This window comes from Prionailurus viverrinus, chromosome B3 (genome assembly GCF_022837055.1).
Source record: "Prionailurus viverrinus isolate Anna chromosome B3, UM_Priviv_1.0, whole genome shotgun sequence".
NCBI classification, from domain to species: domain Eukaryota; kingdom Metazoa; phylum Chordata; class Mammalia; order Carnivora; family Felidae; genus Prionailurus; species Prionailurus viverrinus.
In genome coordinates, this window is record NC_062566.1 from 89,147,148 (window position 1) to 89,170,373 (window position 23,226).

The window sequence follows — 23,226 nt, forward strand, 5'->3', positions numbered from 1 at the left end:
GCTTGTCCATCAGAACAACATATGCCCCACCATCTCCCTTTTAAAACTCACACAAATTAAACTAAAATACAACTTTTCACTTTCCCTGCCCAAGAAATAAAAACACACGAGAAAGTTTGTCTAAAAGCAAGTTCAAGAAACTTGAGCAAATAAAACAGTGTAAAGAAGCTACACGCAGGATACTGCTTGCTGATGAGGGTGACGTTATCAATGTTCAAAACAACCTCAGGTGAATGTACTTTTTCTCAATACACGAGGAAACAAATTTAGAGGGGTTACTCCAAGTTGCCAAGGTTTAGAGTGGAGAAGTCGGGAATTATATCCACGTCTGAGGTAGAAAGCTATTGCTAGAATAGAATAATACCACACTGACGCTTACTGCTCTGTATCATTCATGAAGATGTAATGGTGGAGTATCAGGAAAACCTAACTTTTTTCTTTTGGATTTCCCGATGAATACAGGACCAAACCATTCACTCTTAACAATAAAACTATTAACATAACGGGTTGCCTCTCCAAATACTGTGAAAAAGAGACATTTTTTTTTCTCAGTTTGGATAAAGAAATAAGACTAGATATTTAATTCTACCTAAATCCTTTTCACCTCATCTTCTGATTTAAAAACACAGCCAATAAGGAATGTTAGACGCTCAAAAACGTTTAATTCACAAAAATATGGGTATCTGTTGTTCCTAGTATCTCAAGGTTATTTATTTTTATCTTTTTAAGCAGTATCACTTTAGCGATGAGGCCCGGACACACACAGTCCTTGGGAACGGAACTTAGATTTAGAGTCTGTAAAGAAATTAACTACGGACCACATTTAGACTAACTCCTTAACAATGCGCATGCGTCTCCGGGAGGCCGCGAGAATTTCCGGGAAGCCAGCCAATTATATTTCCTACGCAAACTCAGTGGCGGTATTTTCAACTAGATGAACCGGCTGCTGTCCCGCCTTCACGTTCCACTGTTATGTGCGAATGTAACCAATGTGGAGCCGAATGGCGGTTGAGCTGCTGCAACTGCTAGTGTCCGAGGGAAGCGTTTGGTGGTTGTCGGCCTAATGAGCGGACGGCAAAGAACGCTTTTCCAGACATGGGGCTCAAGTTTTTCTCGATCCGCAGGGGCTCCGGCTTGCAACTCTGGACCTGAGCGGCCTCAGAGCCCTGGCATCTCCAGGGCACGTTGTCCTCCAGCGGTAGAGGTTGCCGAGGTTCCGCCGGAGTCGGACGATGATGTATTGCTGGTTGCAGTGTACGAGGCAGAGCGGCAGCTGAGTCTAGAGAATGGCGGTTTCTGCACCTCAGCGGGCGCCCTGTGGATTTACCCAACTAATTGCCCAGTGCGGGACTACCAGCTGCACATTGCCCGGACCTCTCTGTTTTGCAACACGCTGGTGTGTCTGCCGACTGGATTGGGAAAGACCTTTATTGCCGCCGTGGTCATGTACAATTTCTACCGCTGGTTTCCTTCCGGCAAGGTGGTCTTCATGGCCCCCACGAAACCTTTGGTGACACAGCAGATAGAGGCTTGCTACCGAGTGATGGGTATCCCGCAGTCCCACATGGCCGAAATGACAGGTATTTTAGAAAGCATGGGCTAATTTGAAATTAAGAGCACGCATTCTGGTGGAAATGGAAGTAAAGGAATTCCTGACCCATGTGGAATAGGCCCCAGATCACAATATCTGTATTTTACATCTTCTCCCTTAAGGCATTATCTACTTGTAGCAAGTCTGGCCCTAACGAAAAGGGCTGATTTATTCAATTTTCAGAGACTCCCCGTAGTTTGAGCATTTTGAAGCGATTGATTGTGTATACCCCATTGGTAAGTGAACATGAGGTTTTCTGACTTTCTTCCCCAGAAAGATTTGCCAGTTGAAGAAGGTACTTCTCTGCAGCTATTATGCCATTTTGGTAGCAATTCTCTAAAGACAGGCTAGTTTTGTTGTTTTTAGCCAGAGTTGACATTTGGGTCACAGCAGAGTTTAAAACGTAACATTTCCATGACTTGTTAAATTGTTCTTGTCTGAAGGCAGATTACCAAGCAGGGCTGCATTCTGAAATTAGGCCAGATTGTTTATAAATATTTTAAAGATAATAGCCTTGGTGTTTAGAATGTAGGATGTCACTTTTGTTTACAGGATCTACTCAAGCTTTAACCAGGAAGGAAATATGGCGCAGTAAGAGAGTCCTTTTTCTTACACCTCAAGTCATGGTAAATGATCTTTCTAGAGGAGCTTGTCCGGCTGCTGAAATAAAGTGTCTAGTTATTGATGAAGCTCATAAAGCTCTTGGAAACTATGCTTATTGCCAGGTAATATTTTATTTAAAAGTATTTTGTACTGTGAATATATTGTTAACGAGTATTTTGGTGAATACTTATTGATGGAAGTTATTGATGTATTATCAGTATGAAACAGCCTCTTATTTCCGAATAGATGATGATAGGAACTGCTTCATTCAAATCAGTGTCTGTGCTGTCTTTTTTTTTTTTTTTTAAATTCTTGACAAGACCTTTAGTGTCAGGTGTAGATGATGAAAGCCTAGTCCTGATTGAGGCAGTGATCCAAAATAAGGTTATGGGTGAGTTTTGGAAGATAATAATCCAAAGATTGGCAGTGGATATGCAGTGATCCAAAATAAGGTTATGGGTGAGTTTTGGAAGTAAGATAATAATCCAAAGATTGGTAGTGGATATGCAGTATCATTCCTTGGCAGCTAGGTAGAAATCATACTTAACGGTCAAGAGTTGTTACCAAGAATGATTGACATAATGTATGGGACATACCTAACACAGTGCCTTCTGTTTAAGGCACATGAATATGAATTACAGAGGTGAAGAGGTGGGATATGGCTGGAGAGTACTTGAAGTCCAGGTCATGAAGGCATTTGTATTTTATGCTTAGCAGTTTGAATGTTGTTTGTAGGACACTGGGGATGTAGGTAGTGGAGACTCATTGAAAAGTGTTTACTGGGGTGATACTTAAGATTTAAAAGAGATTAGAAGAGAGAAGACTAAAAGTAGAGTGTACGATGAGAGAGAGGAGCAATTTAGGATGACTCCCAAGTGTCTGACTTGGAAGATTGTGCTTCTAGTCGAGATGGACAGTTCTGGAGACACAGAAGGTTTGAGTACTGTGGAAAGATGAGTGCAGTTTAGATTGTTGAGTTTGAAGTGTCTGTGAGGAATCTAGTTATCAAGGCCCAGTGGGCAGTGGGAGACAAGTTTCAATCTCAGTGGGGAGTTCTGAGCTGGAGATACAGATTTGGAAATTACCAGCATATAGGTGGTAGGTAGTTAAAACTATAAGCTGGTGATATCAGGGAGAAGGTATAGAGTAAGAATAAAAGTGAAAATTGATTTTATTTAGTGCAAAGAGATGAATTTTACTGCCAGTTTGTGCATTTGTAGTTTCCTTGGGGACTTTATGTGTTATTGTATTATATCTCTTTGTTATCTTCTGAAGAGAATAGTCCTCTTTCTTAGAGTTGATTTTAAGAAGAAAATGGATATATATATATATATATATATATATATATATATACACACACACACATATATATCTCTGTGTGTGTGTGTATATATATATACACACATATGTGTGTGTATGTGTGTATATATATATATATTAATATCTTCCCAAGTTAATATCCAATGTGTTAATGTTTCTGCTTGAGAGGGGCATTTAAAAATTTTAATTTTAAGTCTGAATTTACTTTGTAGATTTACTAATACTCAGCAACTTTAACTCATTTATTTTATTTGCAAAAAATTTCTAGCAATTTTTTTAATTACAATATTGATGCTTTTATTGAGTACAAAGAGACATACACTGACTTCATTAATATCCAAATACCCCTTAGTGTTTACGCTGTATTGAATATTATAGAGTCCAACAGGCACACCAAGTCCATGAAGAATGTAGCTTCCTGGGTTACAAACACAGCATCATTTCCTCTTCTACAAAATGCTTGAGAATCCCGCTTTCATAAGAATTGTGTATTAGGGACATTTTGTCTTGCATCAGTTTTTAGAACAATTCTACATTAAGTATGATATTTTATCTTTGTGTATTCTCTATTATATTAAAAAAAAATAATGTTTTTTGAGATTAGTCCAAATTCAGTATCTCATTGAATTCATCCTTGACATAGGTTGAAATAAGAGCAGTTTTTAGATAATCTGGTTTAACTGTTTCCTATATCTAATGTGGAAATCTGGGGTACTGAGAGCTGTTCCTGCAGTTGAGTTTACTTAGGGGTCCTTTTGCCTATATAAGGACCACATGTAAAGGGGTATATGGGAATCTGGTGAAATATCCAATATTAATCATACCAGAAGGGGTGGGTTGAAATCATACTGCAAAGTCTAGAATGATGCTTTGGTGCCACTGAGAAAATGTGTTAGAATTTAAAAGGAGAGGTGGGTTTTTAAAGTCTTTTCCTAAAACATTTTTTTTTTCCATTTCAAATCTAAATTCATACTGGTATTTTTTTTTCCATTTTTTTTTTTCAACTTTTTTATTTTTTTATTTTTTTATTTTTTTTTTATTTTTGGGACAGAGAGAGACAGAGCATGAACGGGGGAGGGGCAGAGAGAGAGGGAGACACAGAATCGGAAACAGGCTCCAGGCTCTGAGCCATCAGCCCAGAGCCTGACGCGGGGCTCGAACTCACGGACCGTGAGATCATGACCTGGCTGAAGTCGGACGCTTAACCAACTGCACCACCCAGGCGCCCCATTTTTTTCCATTTTTATGTTATGACTTATCTTAATCTGGTAAGTGTGTATACGGATATAGCTGTAAAGCTAAACTGTGGCCCAGACCACAGAGAGTAGACTCTCCTTGTTTCATTTGCCCTTGAATTAGCTCTCATTATTTCAATTTGCCTCTAATTAGGCCTTGACATTGTAGCTTTATGTATATAAGAATCCCTAAAGTGTTTTTGATTGGTGTAGAGTATGAACTTGAATTATTTGCTTTTCAGGTAATGTGACTAATGATAGGTCCATCCCTTAGCCCATCAATACTCTGAATAAGGAATAATGATAATAGAACATTGGAACAATATAATAGCTTGTTTAACAGAATCACTGATATTTTTGTATTGGATAGATGAAATTAAAAAAAAAATTTTTTTTTTTAAGGTTGTGAGAGAACTAGTCAAATACACAGATCATTTTAGAATCTTGGCTCTTAGTGCCACACCAGGTAGTGATATAAAGGTAAGTAAAATGTCTTTTCATTTATTAACAGTTGAGAATATAAGAACTTTTGTATGGGGCCAGATCAGTTTGCCATTCTAGTATTTAATTTGACATCAAGACTACATTTCTTAAACATGCCTACCTTGGTTGGAGGAGTTTTTTTCTACATTAGTAGTTTTCAGATGTGAGTGTGCATAAGAAACCTAAAGTAGTTTGTTAAAAGTACTAAATTTGTACATAGTGGAAGTGGTTTTTAAATTGTTTGTATTTTCAGGGTTCTTTTAAAGTTTTATTTTGAGGGGCACCTGGGTGCCTCAGTTGGTTAAACATCTGACTTTGGCTCAGGTCATGATCTCACATTTCATGAGTTTGAGTCCCATGTTGGGCTTTGTGCTGACAGCTCAGAGCTGGTAGCCTGCTTCAGATACTATGTTTCTCTCTTCCTCTGATCCTCTCCTGCTTGTGCTCTGTCTCTTTCTCAAAAATAAACAAACATTAAAAAAAATTTTTTTTAAATAAAGTCTGAGATAACTTAGACTTACAGGAAATTTGCAAAAATTGTAATCTCTATCCTTTGCTCAACTTCCCTTAATGGTAACATAGAACCATAATAAAATTGATAAAACCAGAAAATTAATATTGGTACAATACTAGTAACTACTCTGTAGACCTTGGCTTGAATTTGTTACTTTACCCACCACTGTTCTTTTCAGTTCCAGGGTCTGTCTGGTCCAGGATCTCATGTTGCATTTAGTTGTCATGTGTCAGTCCTTCCTATCTGTGATAGCTCCTCAGTATTTTCTTGTCTTCCATGACCTTGATGCTTTTAAGAGTAAATGCCAGGGGCATCTGGGTGACTCAGTTGGTTAGGCATCTGACTCTTGATTTCTGACTTAGGTCATAATCTCGTGGTTCATGGGATCAAACCCCTCGTAGGGCTCCATACTAAGCATTGAGTCTGTTTGGGATTCTCTCTCTCTGTGTCTCTCTCTTTCTCTTTCCCTCCCTCCCCCTCTTCCCCACTTGCATGCTCTCTCTAAAAAAAAAAAAAAAAAAAAGACCTAAACATTAAAAAAAAAAAAAAAAGTAGCTGCCAGTTATTTTGTAGAATATTCCTCAGTTTGGGTGTGTCTGATGTTTTCTAATGAAAACATTGGAGTGAGGTTATGCCTTTTTGGCAAGAATACTCCAGAAGTGGTACCGTACCTTTCTTAGGGCATGGTATCAGAGAATACATGATGTTGATTTGTCTTACGGCTGTTGCTGTTAATTTTGACTTGGTTAAAGTGATGTCTTCCCAGTTTCTGCATTTTAGAATTACTGTTATCCTCTCTGTTTTCCAATGATGGTTCTTGCTTGCAATAGCAATTTCTGTGGTATTTTCCTAATCATTGTTTCCTTTCTCTCATTTCTTTTACATTTGTTAATGTGAATTCTTTTGTAGTGAAAAGCTATTTCTTCTCTCCAATTTATTCAATTCTTTGTATCAATATGGACTAATAGATATTTTTATCTATGGGCTGCATTCCGGTGTTATCATTATTAATTTTTTGCCCAGATTATTCCAACTTTGGCCATTGGGAGCTCTTTTAAGATGGCACCTATGTTCTTTTGGACATGCACTTTTTTTTTCCTTTTGAACACTTTCCATCTTGCATCACAGGATATTTTATGCTCATTTAATATTTTTCATGTCCCAGCCATGGAATCAATCATTTCTCCAGGGAGCTCTGGTTTCCTTTATTAAAGGAGGATAAAAGTGCAGATTTTGAACCCCATCTCATGACACTCTAACTTAGTATCTCTAAATAGTCTACTGTATTGAGTTTTGAAGACTTTCTATGATAAGTTTCAATCCTGTCAAGTTGTAAGACTTTTTTCTTCTGTTCATAGCCTTGATATTTTTTCAGAAATTTCTGTACTGTCTCTGATCTTACCCCAATCTCTTTAAACATGCTTGATGGTTTTTATTTATTTTTTATTATTTTTTAAGTTTATTTATTTATTTTGGGAAAGAAAAAGAGAACCGGTGGGGGCGGGGGGAAGGGCAGAGAGAGAGGGAAACAGAGGATCTGAAGCAGGCTCTCTGCTGACAGAGAAGAGAGCCTGATGCAGGGCTTGAACTCATGAACTGAGAAATCATGACCTGAGCTGAAGTTGAACTCTTAACTGACTGAGCCACCCAGGTGCCCCCATGCTTGATGGTTCTTGTCATCTTTCAAGTCTTTGCTGAAATGTTACACTTCAAAAAGTTTCACTCTAAGCTATCAAAAGTTAGCTCTCCCTATGTTGTGATTTCCTCTTGTGTGTGTGTGTGTTTGTTCTTAATCATAATATGTCATTCTTTTACTTATTCATTTATTTGTTGTCTTTTTTCCCCGTGAAAATAGTAGCTATATGATTATAGAGATTATGTCTATCTTGGTCATAGCTGTATTATCAACCCAATGCCTGGCCTGTGGGAGTCATTCAAATATTTATTGAATGATTAAAAATATTAATGTCTTGGGGCGCCTGGGTGGCTCAGTCGGTTGAGTGTCCGACTTCGGCTCAGGTCATGATCTTGCGGTCCATGAGGTTGAGCCCCGCATTGGGCTCTGTGCTGACAGCTCAGAGCCTGGAACCTGCTTCGGATTCTGTGTCTCCCTCTCTCTCTCTGCCCCTCTCCTGCTCATGCTCTGTCTCTCTCACTCTCAAAAATGAATAAATGTTGGGGCGCCTGGGTGGCACAGTCGGTTAAGCGTCCAACTTCAGCCAGGTCACGATCTCGCGGTCCGTGAGTTCGAGCCCCGCGTCAGGCTCTGGGCTGATGGCTCAGAGCCTGGAGCCTGTTTCCGATTCTGTGTCTCCCTCTCTCTCTGCCCCTCCCCCGTTCATGCTCTGTCTCTCTCTGTCCCAAAAATAAATAAAAACGTTAAAAAAAAAAAAAAGAATAAATGTTAAAATATTAATGTCTTACTCAGTTTTATAAAATGGTCATAATTCTGCAGATTATGTGGACCCTCAGTAACTGTAGTGTACTATATTATGTATTGTACCACATGTTGCGAATACAAAGATGATTAAGATATGATTCTTGTTCTAGAGTATTTTTTATTTGAAATTATATTTATATAATTTGATAATATATAAATTTGTTAAATTGATTTTATATGATTTGTTAAATTGATATTATATAAATTTATATAATACATTTATAAAAATATAATTTGGAATTATATTTAGTTTGTTTGGGGCACCTGGCTGGCTCAGTCAGTAATGCGTATGAGTCATGATCTCAGGATTGTAAGCTCAAGGCCCACATTGGGGGTAGACCTTACTTAAAAACTAATATATACATGCAATTATATTTTGTTTGTTTTTTTGAAAACTTATGAGGCTTTTCTAGCTTTAAAAAAAGAGCTCTTGGGACGCCCAGGTGGCTCAGTCAATAAAGCATCTGACTCTGGCTCAGGTCATGATCTCATGGTTCATGAATTCGAGCTCCGCATCAAACTCTCTGCTATCAGCTTGGAGTCCACCTCAGATCTTCTGTCTCCCTCTGTCTCTCTCCCCTCTCCCACTGTCTCTCTTGCTCTGTCTCAAGAATAAATAAACATTAAAATAAAAATAAAGCTCTTAATTTCTAGACACTTTCAGATTCTCCCCACTGCCCCCCACCCCCACACTGGTTCATTTATTCTTTCTTTCAATTCTTTTTTGAAAAAAAATTATCATTGAGGTATAGTTGACATGTTATGTTAGTTTCAGGTGTCCCACATTAGTGACTTGACAATTCTATACATTACTCAGTGCTCACCACAATAATTAAAGTCACAATTTGTCACTGTATAACATTATTACAGTATTATTGACTATATTCTCTATGCTCTGCTTTTCATCTCTGTAACTTATTTTATGACTGGAAGTTCGTACTTCACTTATTTTGCCTATTCCCCCACTCACCTCTTCTCTGGCAATCACCAGTTTATTTTCTATATTTAAGAGTCTTGTTTGTTTGTTTTGATTTTTAGATTCCATATATAAGTGAAATAATATGGCATTTGTTTTTTTCTGACTTATTTCACTTAGCATATCAATGTCCATCTATGTTGTCACAAATGGCATGATTTCATTTTTTATGGCTGCATAATCAGTGTGTGTGTGTGAGTAACATACACACACACATATATATATATGTGTATATATATATCACATGTATGTGAGGTATCTCACATATTTATTGAGGTACAATTGGGTTGCTTTCATATCTTGGCTATTGTAAATAATGCTGCAATAGGTCTTTCACCTCTTTGGTTACATTTATTTCTAGGTATTTTATTCTTTTGGGTGCAGTCGTAAATTGAGTTTTCTTCATTTCTCTCTCTACTTCTTTGTTACTAGTCTATAGAAATGCAACAGATTTCTGTATAATAATTTTGTATCCTGCAACTTTATTGAATTCATTTATTCTAAGTTTTTTGGTGGAGTCTTTAAGTTTCTTTGAACTTTAAAAAAAAAATTATTTATCTATTTCGCGATGGAGATAGAGAATTTGTGTGCGTGAGCACTACCAGGGGAGGGGCAGGGAAAGGGGGAGAGAGAATCCTAGGCAGGCTCTGTGCTGTGCTAGGGCTCGATCTCACTAACTGTGAGATCATGACCTGAGCTGAAATCAAGATTCTCTTAACCGACTGAGGCACACAGGTGCCCCTTTCTTTCAACTTTGATCACACTGTCAGTATTTGAATTTATGTTTTTGCTCCAGTTCCCTGAAATTACAATTCAACTTTTGTATAAGCTTTCAGTGAAGAAAATTTAGAAGTACAGTATATCCAGAAATATATTCACATTATATATACTGGAAAATATTCTAATTTATCAATAATTGATTTAGTGTAGCATATACCCTATCCCCTCAATTTCTTAACAAGTCAATTTGTAAAGTACTTCTAAGATATGTTTGTGTCATTTAATAGTAACAAGACTTCTCTGTTCTACACACAAACACACACACACACACACACACACACACACACACACCATTGGACAAAAGTGTTTGCCAGAAAACAAGGAAATCTGGGTTGTAGTTCTGGCTCTAAAATTGACTATGTTACATAATGTTTTGGTGATTTATTTGCTAATCTAAAGCTTCTGTTTTGTCTGAGTCTTCATAAGATGTAGATGAAGGAATATATCACTCCCATTGAAAGGTGCAAAATATGTTTGAGGAACTTATTGGATGTTTACTAATATTCTTATTTTTTAGATGCTTGGCTGGAAAGGCTGCATGAAAGATGTTTCAAAGCCTTATCTTCCTATTGTACCACTATTATAGTTTAAAAAAGGTTTAATATGAATTTTACCACTATTTTATTTTTGTTGGTAGCCTAAACTAAAAATTTAACATGTAATATAATTATAATCGTACTTGATTTTGTGTAGGCTGTTCAACAGGTTATTACTAACCTACGAATTGGGCAGATAGAACTTCGTTCTGAAGATTCTCCAGATATTTTGCCGTACTCTCATGAAAGACGAGTTGAAAAGCTAGTTGTTCCCCTTGGTGAAGAACTTGTAGCCATCCAAAAGGCATATATCCAGGTAAGACATTTGTATCACAATTCAGGGTTTTGATGAATGAACTGATAGTGTATTTTGTTTTGTAGAATCTGGTGTGAGCATATTACATATTTATATCATTTTATATTATTAGTATTTGAAATATTCTTTGAAATTAATATTTTTGGAATGAGTACCCTGTTTTGTTAGTTACTATTAGTTAAAGAGGAAATATAAAATGATGGACCATTTCTACAAGCCAATAACAACCTTATTTATTATTTATTTATTTATTTATTTATTTAAAAAATTGTTTTTTTTTAATGTATGTTTATTTATTTATTTATTTATTTATTTATTTATTTATTTTTTCAACGTTTATTTATTTTTGGGACAGAGAGAGACAGAGCATGAACGGGGGAGGGGCAGAGAGAGAGGGAGACACAGAATCGGAAACAGGCTCCAGGCTCTGAGCCATCGGCCCAGAGCCTGATGTGGGGCTCGAACTCGCGGACTGCAAGATCGTGACCTGGCTGAAGTCGGAAGCTTAACCGACTGCGCCACCCAGGCGCCCCTGTTTATTTATTTTTGAGAGACACAGAGACAGAATGTGAGTGGGTTAGGGGCAGAGAGAGAGGGAGACACAGAAGCAGAAGCAAGCTCCAGGCTCTGAGCTGTCAACACAGCGCCCGACGCGGGGCTCGAACTCATGAGCTGTGAGATCATGACCTGAGCCGAAGTCGGACGCTCAACCGACTGAGCCACCCAAGCGCCCCCAACCTTATTTTTTAAAATACACCTATTAAAACACACACACACATGCATATAAATAGCAGAGCATAGAAAACCTAAGTGTATAGCTCACTGAATTTTCATGTAGTGAACACACTTAGAATACATGTCCAGATGTAAACAGAAGCTTCTTTATAAGAAAATATATTTTTAGTATTTTCTTCCTGGGTCTCTTATATAGCAGTGATTCTCAGCTGGAGGCAGTTTTGCCCACCTGGTGACATTTGGCAGTCTTGACACAGTTTTGGTTGTCATAACTGGAAAGGGTAGAGTACAGTTGCTAGTAGAACCCAATATGTAGAGACTAAGAATGCTGCTTAACATCTGTAACGAACAGGATAGACCTCCAACCACAAAGAATTATCTGGGCCAGTTGTCAGTATTATAGTGATTGAGAAATTGCTTAGACAGTCATCACATCCAATGGGAAAAATTTGAGGTAACACATTCTTTTTCTATAGTTCATAATTAGTGTCATGCTAAGAGAACATTTTGTTTTCATATCTTCGTTGTTACGGATTAAAGATGCCTGCAAATTTTTCACACTCCTCCCATGGAGAGAGAAGATGCATTTCCTTTTCCCTCCAATCTAGACTGGCTCTGTGACTCACTTTCACCAGCAGAATGTGATAAACCCTAAGTAAGCCATGATGAAACTCAGCTAAGCCATGTTCAGGAGAAATGAGGAAACAGTAAATAGCTAGAATCGAAGGCATAGACATATGGCCCCAGTCGAGGTATGTTAACCCTTAACCTCCAGCTATTTGAGGCTTTAGACATCAAAGATCAGAGATTAGCTGTCCCTGCAGTGCCCTGACAGAATTTTTGACTTTTGACATTTTATTTTACAGTAGTTTTAGATTTTCAGGAAATATGCACAAATAGTATAGAGATTTCCATTGGGGAGATACTGTGAGACTACTTGAAAGTCCTATTTCTCAACATACTTTGGCCTATTTTATTTTATTTTATTTATATAATTTTTTTTTTAAATTTGCATCCAAATTAGTTAGCATATAGTGAAACAGTGATTTCAAGAGTAGATTCCTTAATGTCCCTTACCCATTTAGCCCATATGCCCTCCCACAACCCCTCTAGCAACCCTCAGTTTGTTCTCCATATTTATGATTCTCTTCTGTTTTGTCCCCCTCTCTGTTTTTATATTATTTTTGTTTCCCTTCCCTTATGTTCATCTGTTTTGTCTCTTAAGGTCCTCATATGAGTGAAGTCATATGATTTTTGTCTTTCTCTGACTGATTTCACTTAGCATAATACCCTCCAGTACCATCCACGTAGTTGCAAATGGCAAGATTTCATTCTTTTTGATTGCTGAGTAATACTCCATTGTATATATATACCACATCTTCTTTATCCATTCATCCATTGATGGGGCATTTGGGTTCTTTCCATACTTTGGCTGTTGTTGATAGTGCTGCTATAAACATGAGGGTGCATGTGTCCCTTTGAAACAGCACACTTGTATCCCGTGGATGAATGCCTAGTAGTGCATTTGCTAGGTCATGGGGTAGTTCTATTTTTAGTTTTTTGAGGAACCTCCATACTGTTTTCCAGAGTGGCTGCACCAGCTTGCATTGCCACCAACAATGCAAAAGAGATCCTCTTTCTCTGCATCCTTGCCAGCATCTGTTGCCTGAGTTGTTAATGCTAGCCGTTCTGACAGGTGTAAGGTGGTATCTCATTGTGGTTTTGATTTGTATTTCCCTGATGATGAGTGATGTTGAGCATTTTTCATGTGTCGGTTGACCATCTGGATGTCTTCCTTGGAGAAGTGTCTATTCATGTCTTTCGCCCATTTCTTCACTGGATTATTTGTTTTTTGGATGTTGAGTTTGATAATTTCTTTACAGATTTTGGATACTAACCCTTTGTCTGATATGTCATTTGCAAATATCTTCTCCCGTTCTTCCGTTTGCCTTTTAGTTTTGCTGATTGTTTCCTTTGCTGTGCAAAAGCTTGTTATTTTGATGAGGTCCCAGTAGTTCATTTTTGCTTTTGTTTCCCTTGCCTCCGGAGATATGTTGAGTAAGAAGTTGCCGTGGCCAAGATCAAAGAGGTTTTTGCCTGTGCCCTCCAATTTTAGCATGCATAATGGTTTTTGCCTGCTACAGTTATTTCTGTTTGCATAATCACGCTTTCTCCTTTTCCTCATTCTTTCATGTTGTCAACTTGAATTCTTATATAATGAAGACCTGTTTCTTCTCCTTCATTTACTAATTCAGTTCTTTGTATCAATATAGACTAATAGGTATTTATTTTTTTCTATGCACTACAATTTAATACTGTCATTATTAATTTTGTTGCTCATATTGCTTCAGCTTTGGCCATTTAGAGCTCCTTGTGGTTTTTGGGCTTGTGCCTTTTTGTTTTTTTTAATGCTTAACTTTCTGGCATCACAAGATGTTTCATGCTCATTGTTTTTCTTGTGTGCCAGCCATGGAATGGACCATTTCTCCAGGAAATTCTTGTTCCTTTTATGGGAGATTGGTATTTTCTTCAACGTTTATTTTTATTTTTGGGACAGAGAGAGACAGAGAATGAACGGGGGAGGGGCAGAGAGAGAGGGAGACACAGACTCGGAAACAGGCTCCAGGCTCTGAGCCATCAGCCCAGAGCCCGACGCGGGGCTCGAACTCACGGACCGCGAGATCGTGACCTGGCTGAAGTCGGACGCTTAACCAACTGCGCCACCCAGGCGCCCCAGAGATTGGTATTTTCAAACCAAGATCTGTGTGTTAGGTGTGCTCATTGTTACTGTGGTGTCTTGACCTGAGCACTTAGTGAATTCTTTTTTATTTTTTTTTAAGTTTTATTTATTTATTTGACAAGGGCCGGGGGTGTGGGGGAGAGAATCCCAAGGAGGCTCCTCACCGCCAGAATAGAGCCTGACATGGGGCTCTATTCCATGAACCGTGAGATCATGACCTGAGCCAAAATCAAGAGTTGGAAGCTTAACTGACCACTAACTTAGCATTACTGCTTGAATTCTTATCTGAAGAATTAGAATCGTGAGTAAATGTTTTTTTAATTGAGTTTGTTTTTTAAGTTTTTATTTATTTTGAGAGAAAGCATGCATGCACATAAGCTGAGGAGAGACAGAGAGGGAGAGAGAGAATCCCAAGCAGGCTCCACACTGTCAGCACAGAGCTCAACACAAGGCTTGAACTCATGAAATGTGAGGTCATGACTTGAGCTGAAACCAAAAATCAGACGCTTAACCAACTGAGCCACTCATGTGCCCCAGTTGTTTTAATTTATTATGTTTTGAAGTATTTTGTAATGCAGAAATAGATAACCAAAATATTCATTTATCATTTAACCTTTAATAAGTCTTTTTAAAGAAAAGCTCTATAGGATTATGGTTAATATTTTTAAATTGTAACAAATTTGAAGCATTACTAATTTAAGATATGGCAAAGAATTTCAAGTAATCATCTCTTTTTTTAAATTTTAACTTAAAAAAAATATTTATTTATTTTTGAGGGTGGGGGAAGGTCAGAGAGAGAGACAGAAAACCAAGCAGGGTATTCGAACTAACAACCTGAGCCAAAATTCAGAATCCAGCACTTAACTGACTAAGCCACTCAGGTGTCCCTCATCTCCTTTTTAATTAAAAAAAAAATTATTTAAATATAGTTGTCATGAAATGTTGCAGTAGTTTCAGGTGTACAAAATAGTGATTTGTCAAGTTTATATGTTTTGCTATGCTCATCACAATTGTAACTACCATCTGTCACCAGGCGATGTTACTATATCATTGACTATGGTTTCCTTTGCAATGCTTATTTATTTATTTATTTATTTAATTTTTTTTTTTTTTTTTACTTAACTCTTTTTACATTTATTTATTTTTGATAGAGACAGAGCACAAGTGGGGGAGGGGCAGAGAGAGAAGGAGGCACACAATCTGAAGCAGGCTTCAGGCTCCGAGCTGTCAGCACAGAGTCCAATGCGGGGCTCAAACTCAGAAACTGCGAGATCATGACCTGAGCCGAAGTCGGATGCTTAACCAACTGAGCCACCCATGTGCCCCAATTTATTTTTTTTAAAGTAAACTCTTCACCCAACATGTGGCTTGAACTCAAGACCCCAAGATCAAGAGTTGCATGCTATACCAACTGAGCCAGCCAGGAGCTCCCGGAAGCTTTTTATTTTGATGTAATAATCACTTCCTTAATACTAATACATTTTCTCATGATTAAAATCATTGCATTTATAAGGATCTAAAAATTATAATTTTTATAAACACATATAGTAGGCATTTAATTTTATTGATATTTTTAGAGTACTTCTGTAGGTATTATGATCAGCAAAACTGGAAGGGAGGAAAAATAAAACTCTACTAAATTGCCCTATTTTAGGAAATATGAATTAGGCAAAAGTTTAAACTGTTATAAAACTGTATTGTTGTAGTAGGTCTTCATCGGGAAGTCTCTGTTTTCCTTCCCTCTGCCATCAAACTCATTCCTGCATCAGGACCTTTCGAATGCTGTTTCCTCTGGCTCTTTCCTCAAAACCTGTCAGCATTCAGATGTCGGTTCCAATAGTACCTCTTCAGAGAGACTATTTTTGTTTACCTTTCCCTCAAAAACTATAGTATTACTGTGTTTTAGGTTCTTGTACATTTATCTCTTTGTTCACTCTTTATTCTTTGCTTCCCTTCATCGGATATACGTTTTTATGAAAGTAGTGACTTCATTTGTCTCAGCTACAAATTCTCAGCCGTTAGGACAATGCTTGACATATACTAGGTGCTTAATAAATATTTCTTGAAAGAATGAATCAACAAATCACATTGAATGTACTCAAGGCATTTTGATTTAGTCAGCCAGCCTGCAAATATTTACCTATATGCCAGACTTTGTTCTTCATATTGAGATGCATCAGTGAGAAATTAAAAGTCCTCCATTAATTGTGCTTAGATTATAGTGTGTGTGGGTTGGGGAGGAAAGGGACTTAAGAAATACACAGATAAACATGTATGTCTTGTTATTTTAAAAAAAATTTTTTAATGTTTATTTTTGAGAGAAGGAGAAAGCAAGAGAGGGGCAGAGAGAGAGGGAGACACAAAATCTGAAGCAGGCTCCAGGTTCTGAGCTGTCAGCACAGAGCCTGACATGGGGCTTGAACTCACAGACTGTGACATCATGACCTGAGCTGAAGTCGGACACTCAACCGACTGAGCCACCTAGGCACCCCAACATATATGTTCTTAAATTATAGTTGGATCTAGTAATTGGTTATGCTGACTTTCATATGGATGTTTTCTGGGGATAAATGTTAAGTACTCTTAAGTTTTGTTATTTTGCTGTGTTTACTTCAAAACATAAGACAAACTTCATTTAATATATGACTTCTATTTTAATGTGTGAGGAAATGATTATATTTGAGAAAAGACTTTATTTTTTTAATGTTTATTTCTGAGAGAGACAGAGCACATGAGCAGGGGAGGAGCAGAGAGAATGGGAGACACAGAATCTGAAGCAAGCTCCAAGCTGTCAACACAGAGCCTGATGTGGGGCTCGAACCCACCTGTGAGCTCATGACCTGAGCTGAAGTCAGACGCTTAACTAACTGAGCCACCCAGGCGCCCCTTGAAAAAGGACTTTAAATTAAGCTTAAACTAAATTTCATTGAAATTTTCAGGTTTTGGAAGCATTTGCCAGTTCTTTGATTCAGAGGAATGTTTTGATGAGAAGGGATATCCCTAATCTAACAAAATACCAGATAATTTTGGCAAGAGATCAGTTTAGGAAAAACCCATCTCCAAATATTGTGGTAGGTATTTTTAAATTAATTTTGAAGAGATTAAGTTTTAGTTAGTGCTATGATAAAATGTAAATAATGGTTGTTTTCTTGGTATATATTAGCTCATCAAGAATTCTGATATGATTTATGTAGTTCATAAAAGCATGAAAAAAATCTAGCAAGAATGCACCTTAATGCTGTGAATTAAGTTAATTTTATCTTCTAACTTTTAATAAAGACTTGGTATTTTAGTTCATTTCTGTGTTGCAAAATCAAAGTGCTATGAGAGGGTAGATTCTAACTAACTTTTAGACCTAGAGCATCATAGTAAGTTTCTTATTTCTAATCTTCTTAGGAAAAAATTAGATGGATAGGAACATACCCATCAAGCTAGGTCCAAAGTTAGAAGAGATGCTCACAAATACAAAAAGGCACTGAGTCATTCTTTGAACTGAGAGGTAATGCATGTGCAAAAGAACAGAGGCATTGATTGATGGTATGAAGGAGTCAGTGAACTAGCCATTGTGGCTGAGGTAAAAGATCGAGGAAGTCAGATATGATAGTCTAGGTTGTGTGTACACAAGAATGGTTTTAAATATTACACTGAGAAATACTGATTTTTATCTCATAGTATCTGGGGAAGCACTAAGGGAAACTTTTCTGTAAAATTACATTATATTATACTAAACTTTAATAGGATGTGTTTAAATTTCTGCTAGGAGTTAAAAGTTCACTTAAATTTTAAGTACTAAATCTGAACCTGTTGAACTTGGATCTCACTAATGAGAGTTTATATTTTGTAGAGACAGGGTTTTACCCTTTCAGGTAATTGGGGTGCCATTTTAGAGCATTTATCACTATGCTGTGAACATTTAAAATGGCTATTACTATTTACTGATCTTAAATGCTACTAGGAATGTAAGGTCCAGAATAATAGTTATCTTGAATAAAGGAAAATAATAAAATTCTATTTTCAGTGGTCTCTCTTATCCTATTACATAGTTACACCTGCTGTATGTTCTCATTAAAGGAATACGTGTTTCACTTTTCCTTGAGAGTAGTGGTTAAAAGCACAAGTACCCTGAGCCAGAGTTTGTGGATTCAAATACTGGCTCTACAGTTTCCTCATCTATAAAATGGGCATAACCATAGTACCTACCTCCCAGGTGTTGAGATTAAGTGAGTTTGTGTAAGTGATGTGCTTAGAACAGTGTCTGGTGCTAAGACAGTGTCACATGTTACTACAGTATGTATGTGTGGTGTTAAATGTTAGTCTTAAACTGTCTGATTAAATTCTGTTCTGGTGCCAGTAACATTTATGAGGATAGGCCAATATGTGACTTATTTTCCATTATATCCCAAATATCTATCTCCATGCTTGATATGTTAAATAGTTTTGAAAGAACAAATGAATATACATACTGCTAATAATTTACCTATAATGAGAAACAGTATATGATAAATATTTCTCTCCTTCACTTATTCTCTTTAAAGTGTAAGTTTCGTATTGAATTAAAAAAAATAAAGGCACAGATTTTATGTGGAAAATACACTGGCCCCTTTCCAAAGCAAGGTCCTATGATATTCTATAGGTAGACCTTCAATAGAGCAGTAAATTCTACACAGAACATGTATCTTTATTTCTTCCTTTGGTTAAATTTGGTTTGTGCTTGTTTTTCTAGGGAATACAACAAGGCATTATCGAGGGAGAGTTTGCTATTTGTATTAGTTTATATCATGGTTATGAATTATTGCAGCAAATGGGAATGAGATCATTATATTTCTTTCTTTGTGGAATTATGGATGGAACTAAAGGTAAATTATATTAAATTATTTAAAGGAATAATGACATGTTATTATTTTGGTTAAAGATATATTGAACACTTGGGTTACTTAAAAATGCTTTATTTTAGGGGTGCCTGGGTGGCTCGGTTGAGCATCTGACTTTAGCTCAGGTCATGATCTCCCATCTCGTGAGTTCGAGCCCCACTTGGGTTCTGTGCTGACAGCCTGGAGCCTGCTTTGGATTCTGTGTCTCCCACTCTCTCTGCCCCTCTCCCACTCACGCTCTGTCTCTCTCAAAAATAAAATTAAAAAAAAAATTTAAATGCTTTATTTATTTATTTATTTTAAATGTTTATTTATTTATTTGAAAGAGAGGTAGTATGAGCAGGGGAGGGACAGAAGAGGGGAGAGAGAGAATCCCAAGCAGGCTTCATGCTCAGTGCAGAGCTCAACATGGGTCTCAATCTCACAAACTGTGAGGTCATGACCTGAGCTAAAGTCGGGAGTTGGATGCTTAACCCACTGAGCCACCTAGGTGCATCCAAAATGCTTTATTTTAAAAAGCAATAAAATAGGGGTGCCTGGCTGACTCAGTAGAATATACAGCTCTTGATCTTGGGGTCATGAATTCGAACCCTACTTTGGGCATAGAGATTATTTAACAAAACAAAACAAAACAAACAAAAAGCAATGTAATAGTTATGTAACAAATGACTGTTTTTTTGTTTTTGATAAATTGGTAGTAAAAAGCAAGCCATTTATGTGACTGTGGAACTGAAAACAGTTGCTGGTTTTTAGGTTTAAATTAGAAAAATTTGTATTCATGGCTAAAGTTTAATTTCTTTTATTTTTTATTTTATTATTTTTTAAAGCTGTATTTATTTATTTTCAGAGAGAGGGGTTGGGGAGAGGCAGAGAGAGGGAGAGAGAATCCTAAGCAGGCTCTGCACCTTCAGTGTCGAGCCCGCTGTGGGGCTTGAACTCACGAACCGTGAGATCATGACATGAGCCGAAATTAAGAGTTTGATGCTCAACTGACTGAGCCACCCAGGCGCCCCTAATTTCTTTTTAATGAATAATAAATTTGATTAACTTATTTGTTAATTTGGAAAATCTTTACTTAATTTCTGAAGGAATGACTCGGGCAAAAAATGAACTTAGCCGAAATGAAGACTTCATGAAACTCTATAATCATCTAGAGTGCATGTTTGCACATACACGTGGTACTTCAGCAAGTGGCTCTTCTACTATCCAAAAAGGTCTGGTTTTTCTTTTAAAACTTTATATTATTTCTTTATCGGATTAATTTTGAAATTAGGCTTCATTGATCCAAATTATCTATAATCACTTTTATTTCTGTGGCAACGGATCTGTTAAATGCTTAAAGATTTTATTCTTTAAGTTAGGATAAGTATATATTCAAGGTTATAAACTTTAAATAGATGCTAGTAGTTGTTACTGTTAGTGAAAATTCTTTGAACTACCAAAAACTGATTTAAAGCTTAATTCAAAACCTATTTTTTCCCATCTACTTTGCTTCTGATTTCATCTGGATTCTCTTTCAGAATGAAATTATAATAAAAATTCAAAGTTTATTTTATAGTAGGGCTTATGTGCTACCCAGATGCTACTTAGTATTTAAATGAACAGAAAAAAAGTAAGATTTAACAAATCTATTTTGAAAGGATAATTAAAATACATTAATTGAATATAGAAAATATAGAATGATTTTTTGGTTTTTGTTTTGCAGGAGATAAAGATAAAAATTTTGTCTATAGTCATCCAAAGTTAAAGAAATTAGAAGAAGTTGTAGTTGAACATTTCAAGTCATGGAATAGTAAGTCATGTTTAGTAGCTTCAAAGCAAGACAAAGTTACTGAAAGAGCTAAAACTCTGACTTTATGGGGAAGATGGGCTTTTAATTACCCTGGAAAATAAATGTAAAAGAGAAGATTTTGAGAAATTTTGGGAGGGTGGGACAAGGGACATGGTGGGAATGCTAAGAATAAGGTATTATATGAAAAAGAAAAGTCAATCTGGGGCAATAGAAGGCAAGCAGACAGTAAAACAATATATAATAGTGGGGAGAAGTAAGGCAGGTAAGGAAATAGTCATGGAGGAGTGCTGTTTTATATAGAGTGTTAGAGAAAGCTTATCTCTAGGGTGATGTTTGAGTCATTACCTGATGGAAGTGAGGTAGTAAGCCTTGTGTTTTTCTGGGGGATGATCATATCAGGCAGAGAGAATAGTAGATTCAAAGTCCCTGAATCAATAGGGTATTTGGTATGATTGAGGATCAGTAAACAAACCAATGTGCTGGAGTAGTGTAAGAGTGGTATAGGCCTGGTGCCTGGGTGGCTCAGTTGATTGAGCATCTGACTTCAGCTCAGGTCATGATCTCACGGTTGGTGAGTTCAAGCCCTGCATTTTGCTGTCAGCGCAGAGCTTGCTTTGGATCCTCTGTGCCCCCTCTCTCTCTGCCCCTCCCCTGTTCATGTTCTGTCTCTCTCTCTCAAAAATAAACATTAAAGAAAAAAAAGAGTGGTATAGGCAAAGATTGGAGAGGTAGCTTATAGGCCAAGTCAAGGCTTTGGTTTTTATTTTACAAATGTTTGTGCTTTGTGAAACTGTTAGAGGGACCTTTAGAGCAGGAGAGTGATGTGTTCTGACTTACATTTTATTTATGTATTTATGTATTTAATTTTTAAAGACATTCTTTTTTAATGTTTATTTTGAGAGAAAGCACACAAGTGTGAGAGGGGCAGAGAGAGAGGGACAGAGGTTTCATAGCAGGCTCCATGCTGACAGCAGGGAACCTGATGTCGGGCTTGAACTCACGAACACAAGATCATGACCTGAGCCGAAGTCTGATACTTATTTGACTGAGCCACCCAGGTGCCTCTAATTTTTTTTTTTTTTTTTTTTTTTTAATATTTATGTATTAGAGTGAGAGACAGAGCATGAGTGCGGGATGGCAGAGAGAGGGAGACACAGAATCTAAAGCAGGCTCCAGGCTCTGAGCTGTCAGCACAGAGCCTGACACGGGGCTCGAACTCACGAACTGCAAGATCATGACCTGAGCTGAAGTCAGATGCTTAACCAGCTGAGCCACCCAGGCACCCCTGACTTCCATTTTTAAAAGATAACTGTGGTAGCTTTTGCAGAGTGTAAACATTAGCATCTTAGGAGACTATCGTCATGTTTAAGAAGATGCCAGATGATGGTGGCTGGTGCCAAGATGGTAGTAGTGGAGGTGCTGAGTGGTTATAGATTCTACATATACTTTGAATTTGGAGCCAACAGTATTTGCTGGTAGATTGGACATAGGATATAAGAAAAATAAAAGGAATCCTGTGTGTGTGTGTGTGTGTGTGTGTAATTGTATGAACAAAAAAAATTAGGAATAGCATACAGAAGAAAGAACATGCACTTTTAGATGCTTTTGAGATATGTAGGTAGAGATATGTAAGTACTGACTAAGTGAAACAGGATCTCAGAACAATGATCTGGGCTATTTTTATAGAATATGTATATTCTCTACATATATATGAATAAATTTTGGAGTCTTCAGCATAAAGGTAATATTTAAAGTTTCAGAAATGGTTATGATCACATTACCGGGAATACAGTTTAGAGACAAGAGAAGGCCTAGAATGTAGTCCTTTTAAAGTTGGCGGGGGGGATGTCTGGCTGGCTCAGTTGGTGGATCATGTGACTCTTGATCTCAGGGTAGTGAGTTTGAGCCCCATGTTGGGTGTAGAGATTACTTAAAGATAAAATCCTAAAAAAAAAATCAGAGCAAAAAACCACCACAAAGGAGGTTAAGAAAGAAACTGAACAAGTGAATGGCAGAGAAGCTGAGGGAAGAGACTATTTCAGTGAGAAGTAGTGGACTGTGTTAGATGCTGCTGAGAGGTTGGTAAAATGAACTAAAAAGTGACCATTGGGGGCGCCTGGGTGGCTCAGTCAGTTAAACATCTGACTTTGGTTCAGGTCATGATCTCATGGCTTGTGGGTTCAAGCTCTGCGTCAGGCTCTGTGCTGATAGCTCTGAGCCTGGTGCTTGCTTTGCATTCTGTGTCTCCCTCTCTCTCTGCCCCTCCCCCGCTCACACTCTGTCTCTCTCTTAAG

At 37.3% G+C, this 23,226-nt stretch overlaps 1 protein-coding gene across 5 annotated transcripts in view; it reads left to right on the top strand.

Annotated features, from left to right (window-relative positions):
- The first annotated feature begins 941 nt into the window (after nucleotides 1-941).
- Nucleotides 942-23,226, top strand: part of FANCM (FA complementation group M) — a 70,621-nt gene continuing 48,336 nt past the window's right edge. For 4 of the 5 annotated variants that reach the window (XM_047863794.1, XM_047863795.1, XM_047863799.1 and 1 more), the window contains exons 1-8: nucleotides 942-1,580; nucleotides 2,144-2,316; nucleotides 5,152-5,229; nucleotides 10,636-10,794; nucleotides 17,209-17,340; nucleotides 18,993-19,125; nucleotides 20,229-20,354; nucleotides 20,846-20,932. In XM_047863794.1, the coding sequence (XP_047719750.1) occupies nucleotides 1,064-1,580; nucleotides 2,144-2,316; nucleotides 5,152-5,229; nucleotides 10,636-10,794; nucleotides 17,209-17,340; nucleotides 18,993-19,125; nucleotides 20,229-20,354; nucleotides 20,846-20,932 (1,405 nt within the window). In that variant the 5' untranslated portion in view covers nucleotides 942-1,063. The remainder of the gene's footprint in view (nucleotides 1,581-2,143; nucleotides 2,317-5,151; nucleotides 5,230-10,635; nucleotides 10,795-17,208; nucleotides 17,341-18,992; nucleotides 19,126-20,228; nucleotides 20,355-20,845; nucleotides 20,933-23,226) is intronic. The other variant, XM_047863798.1, reaches the window with a different exon arrangement.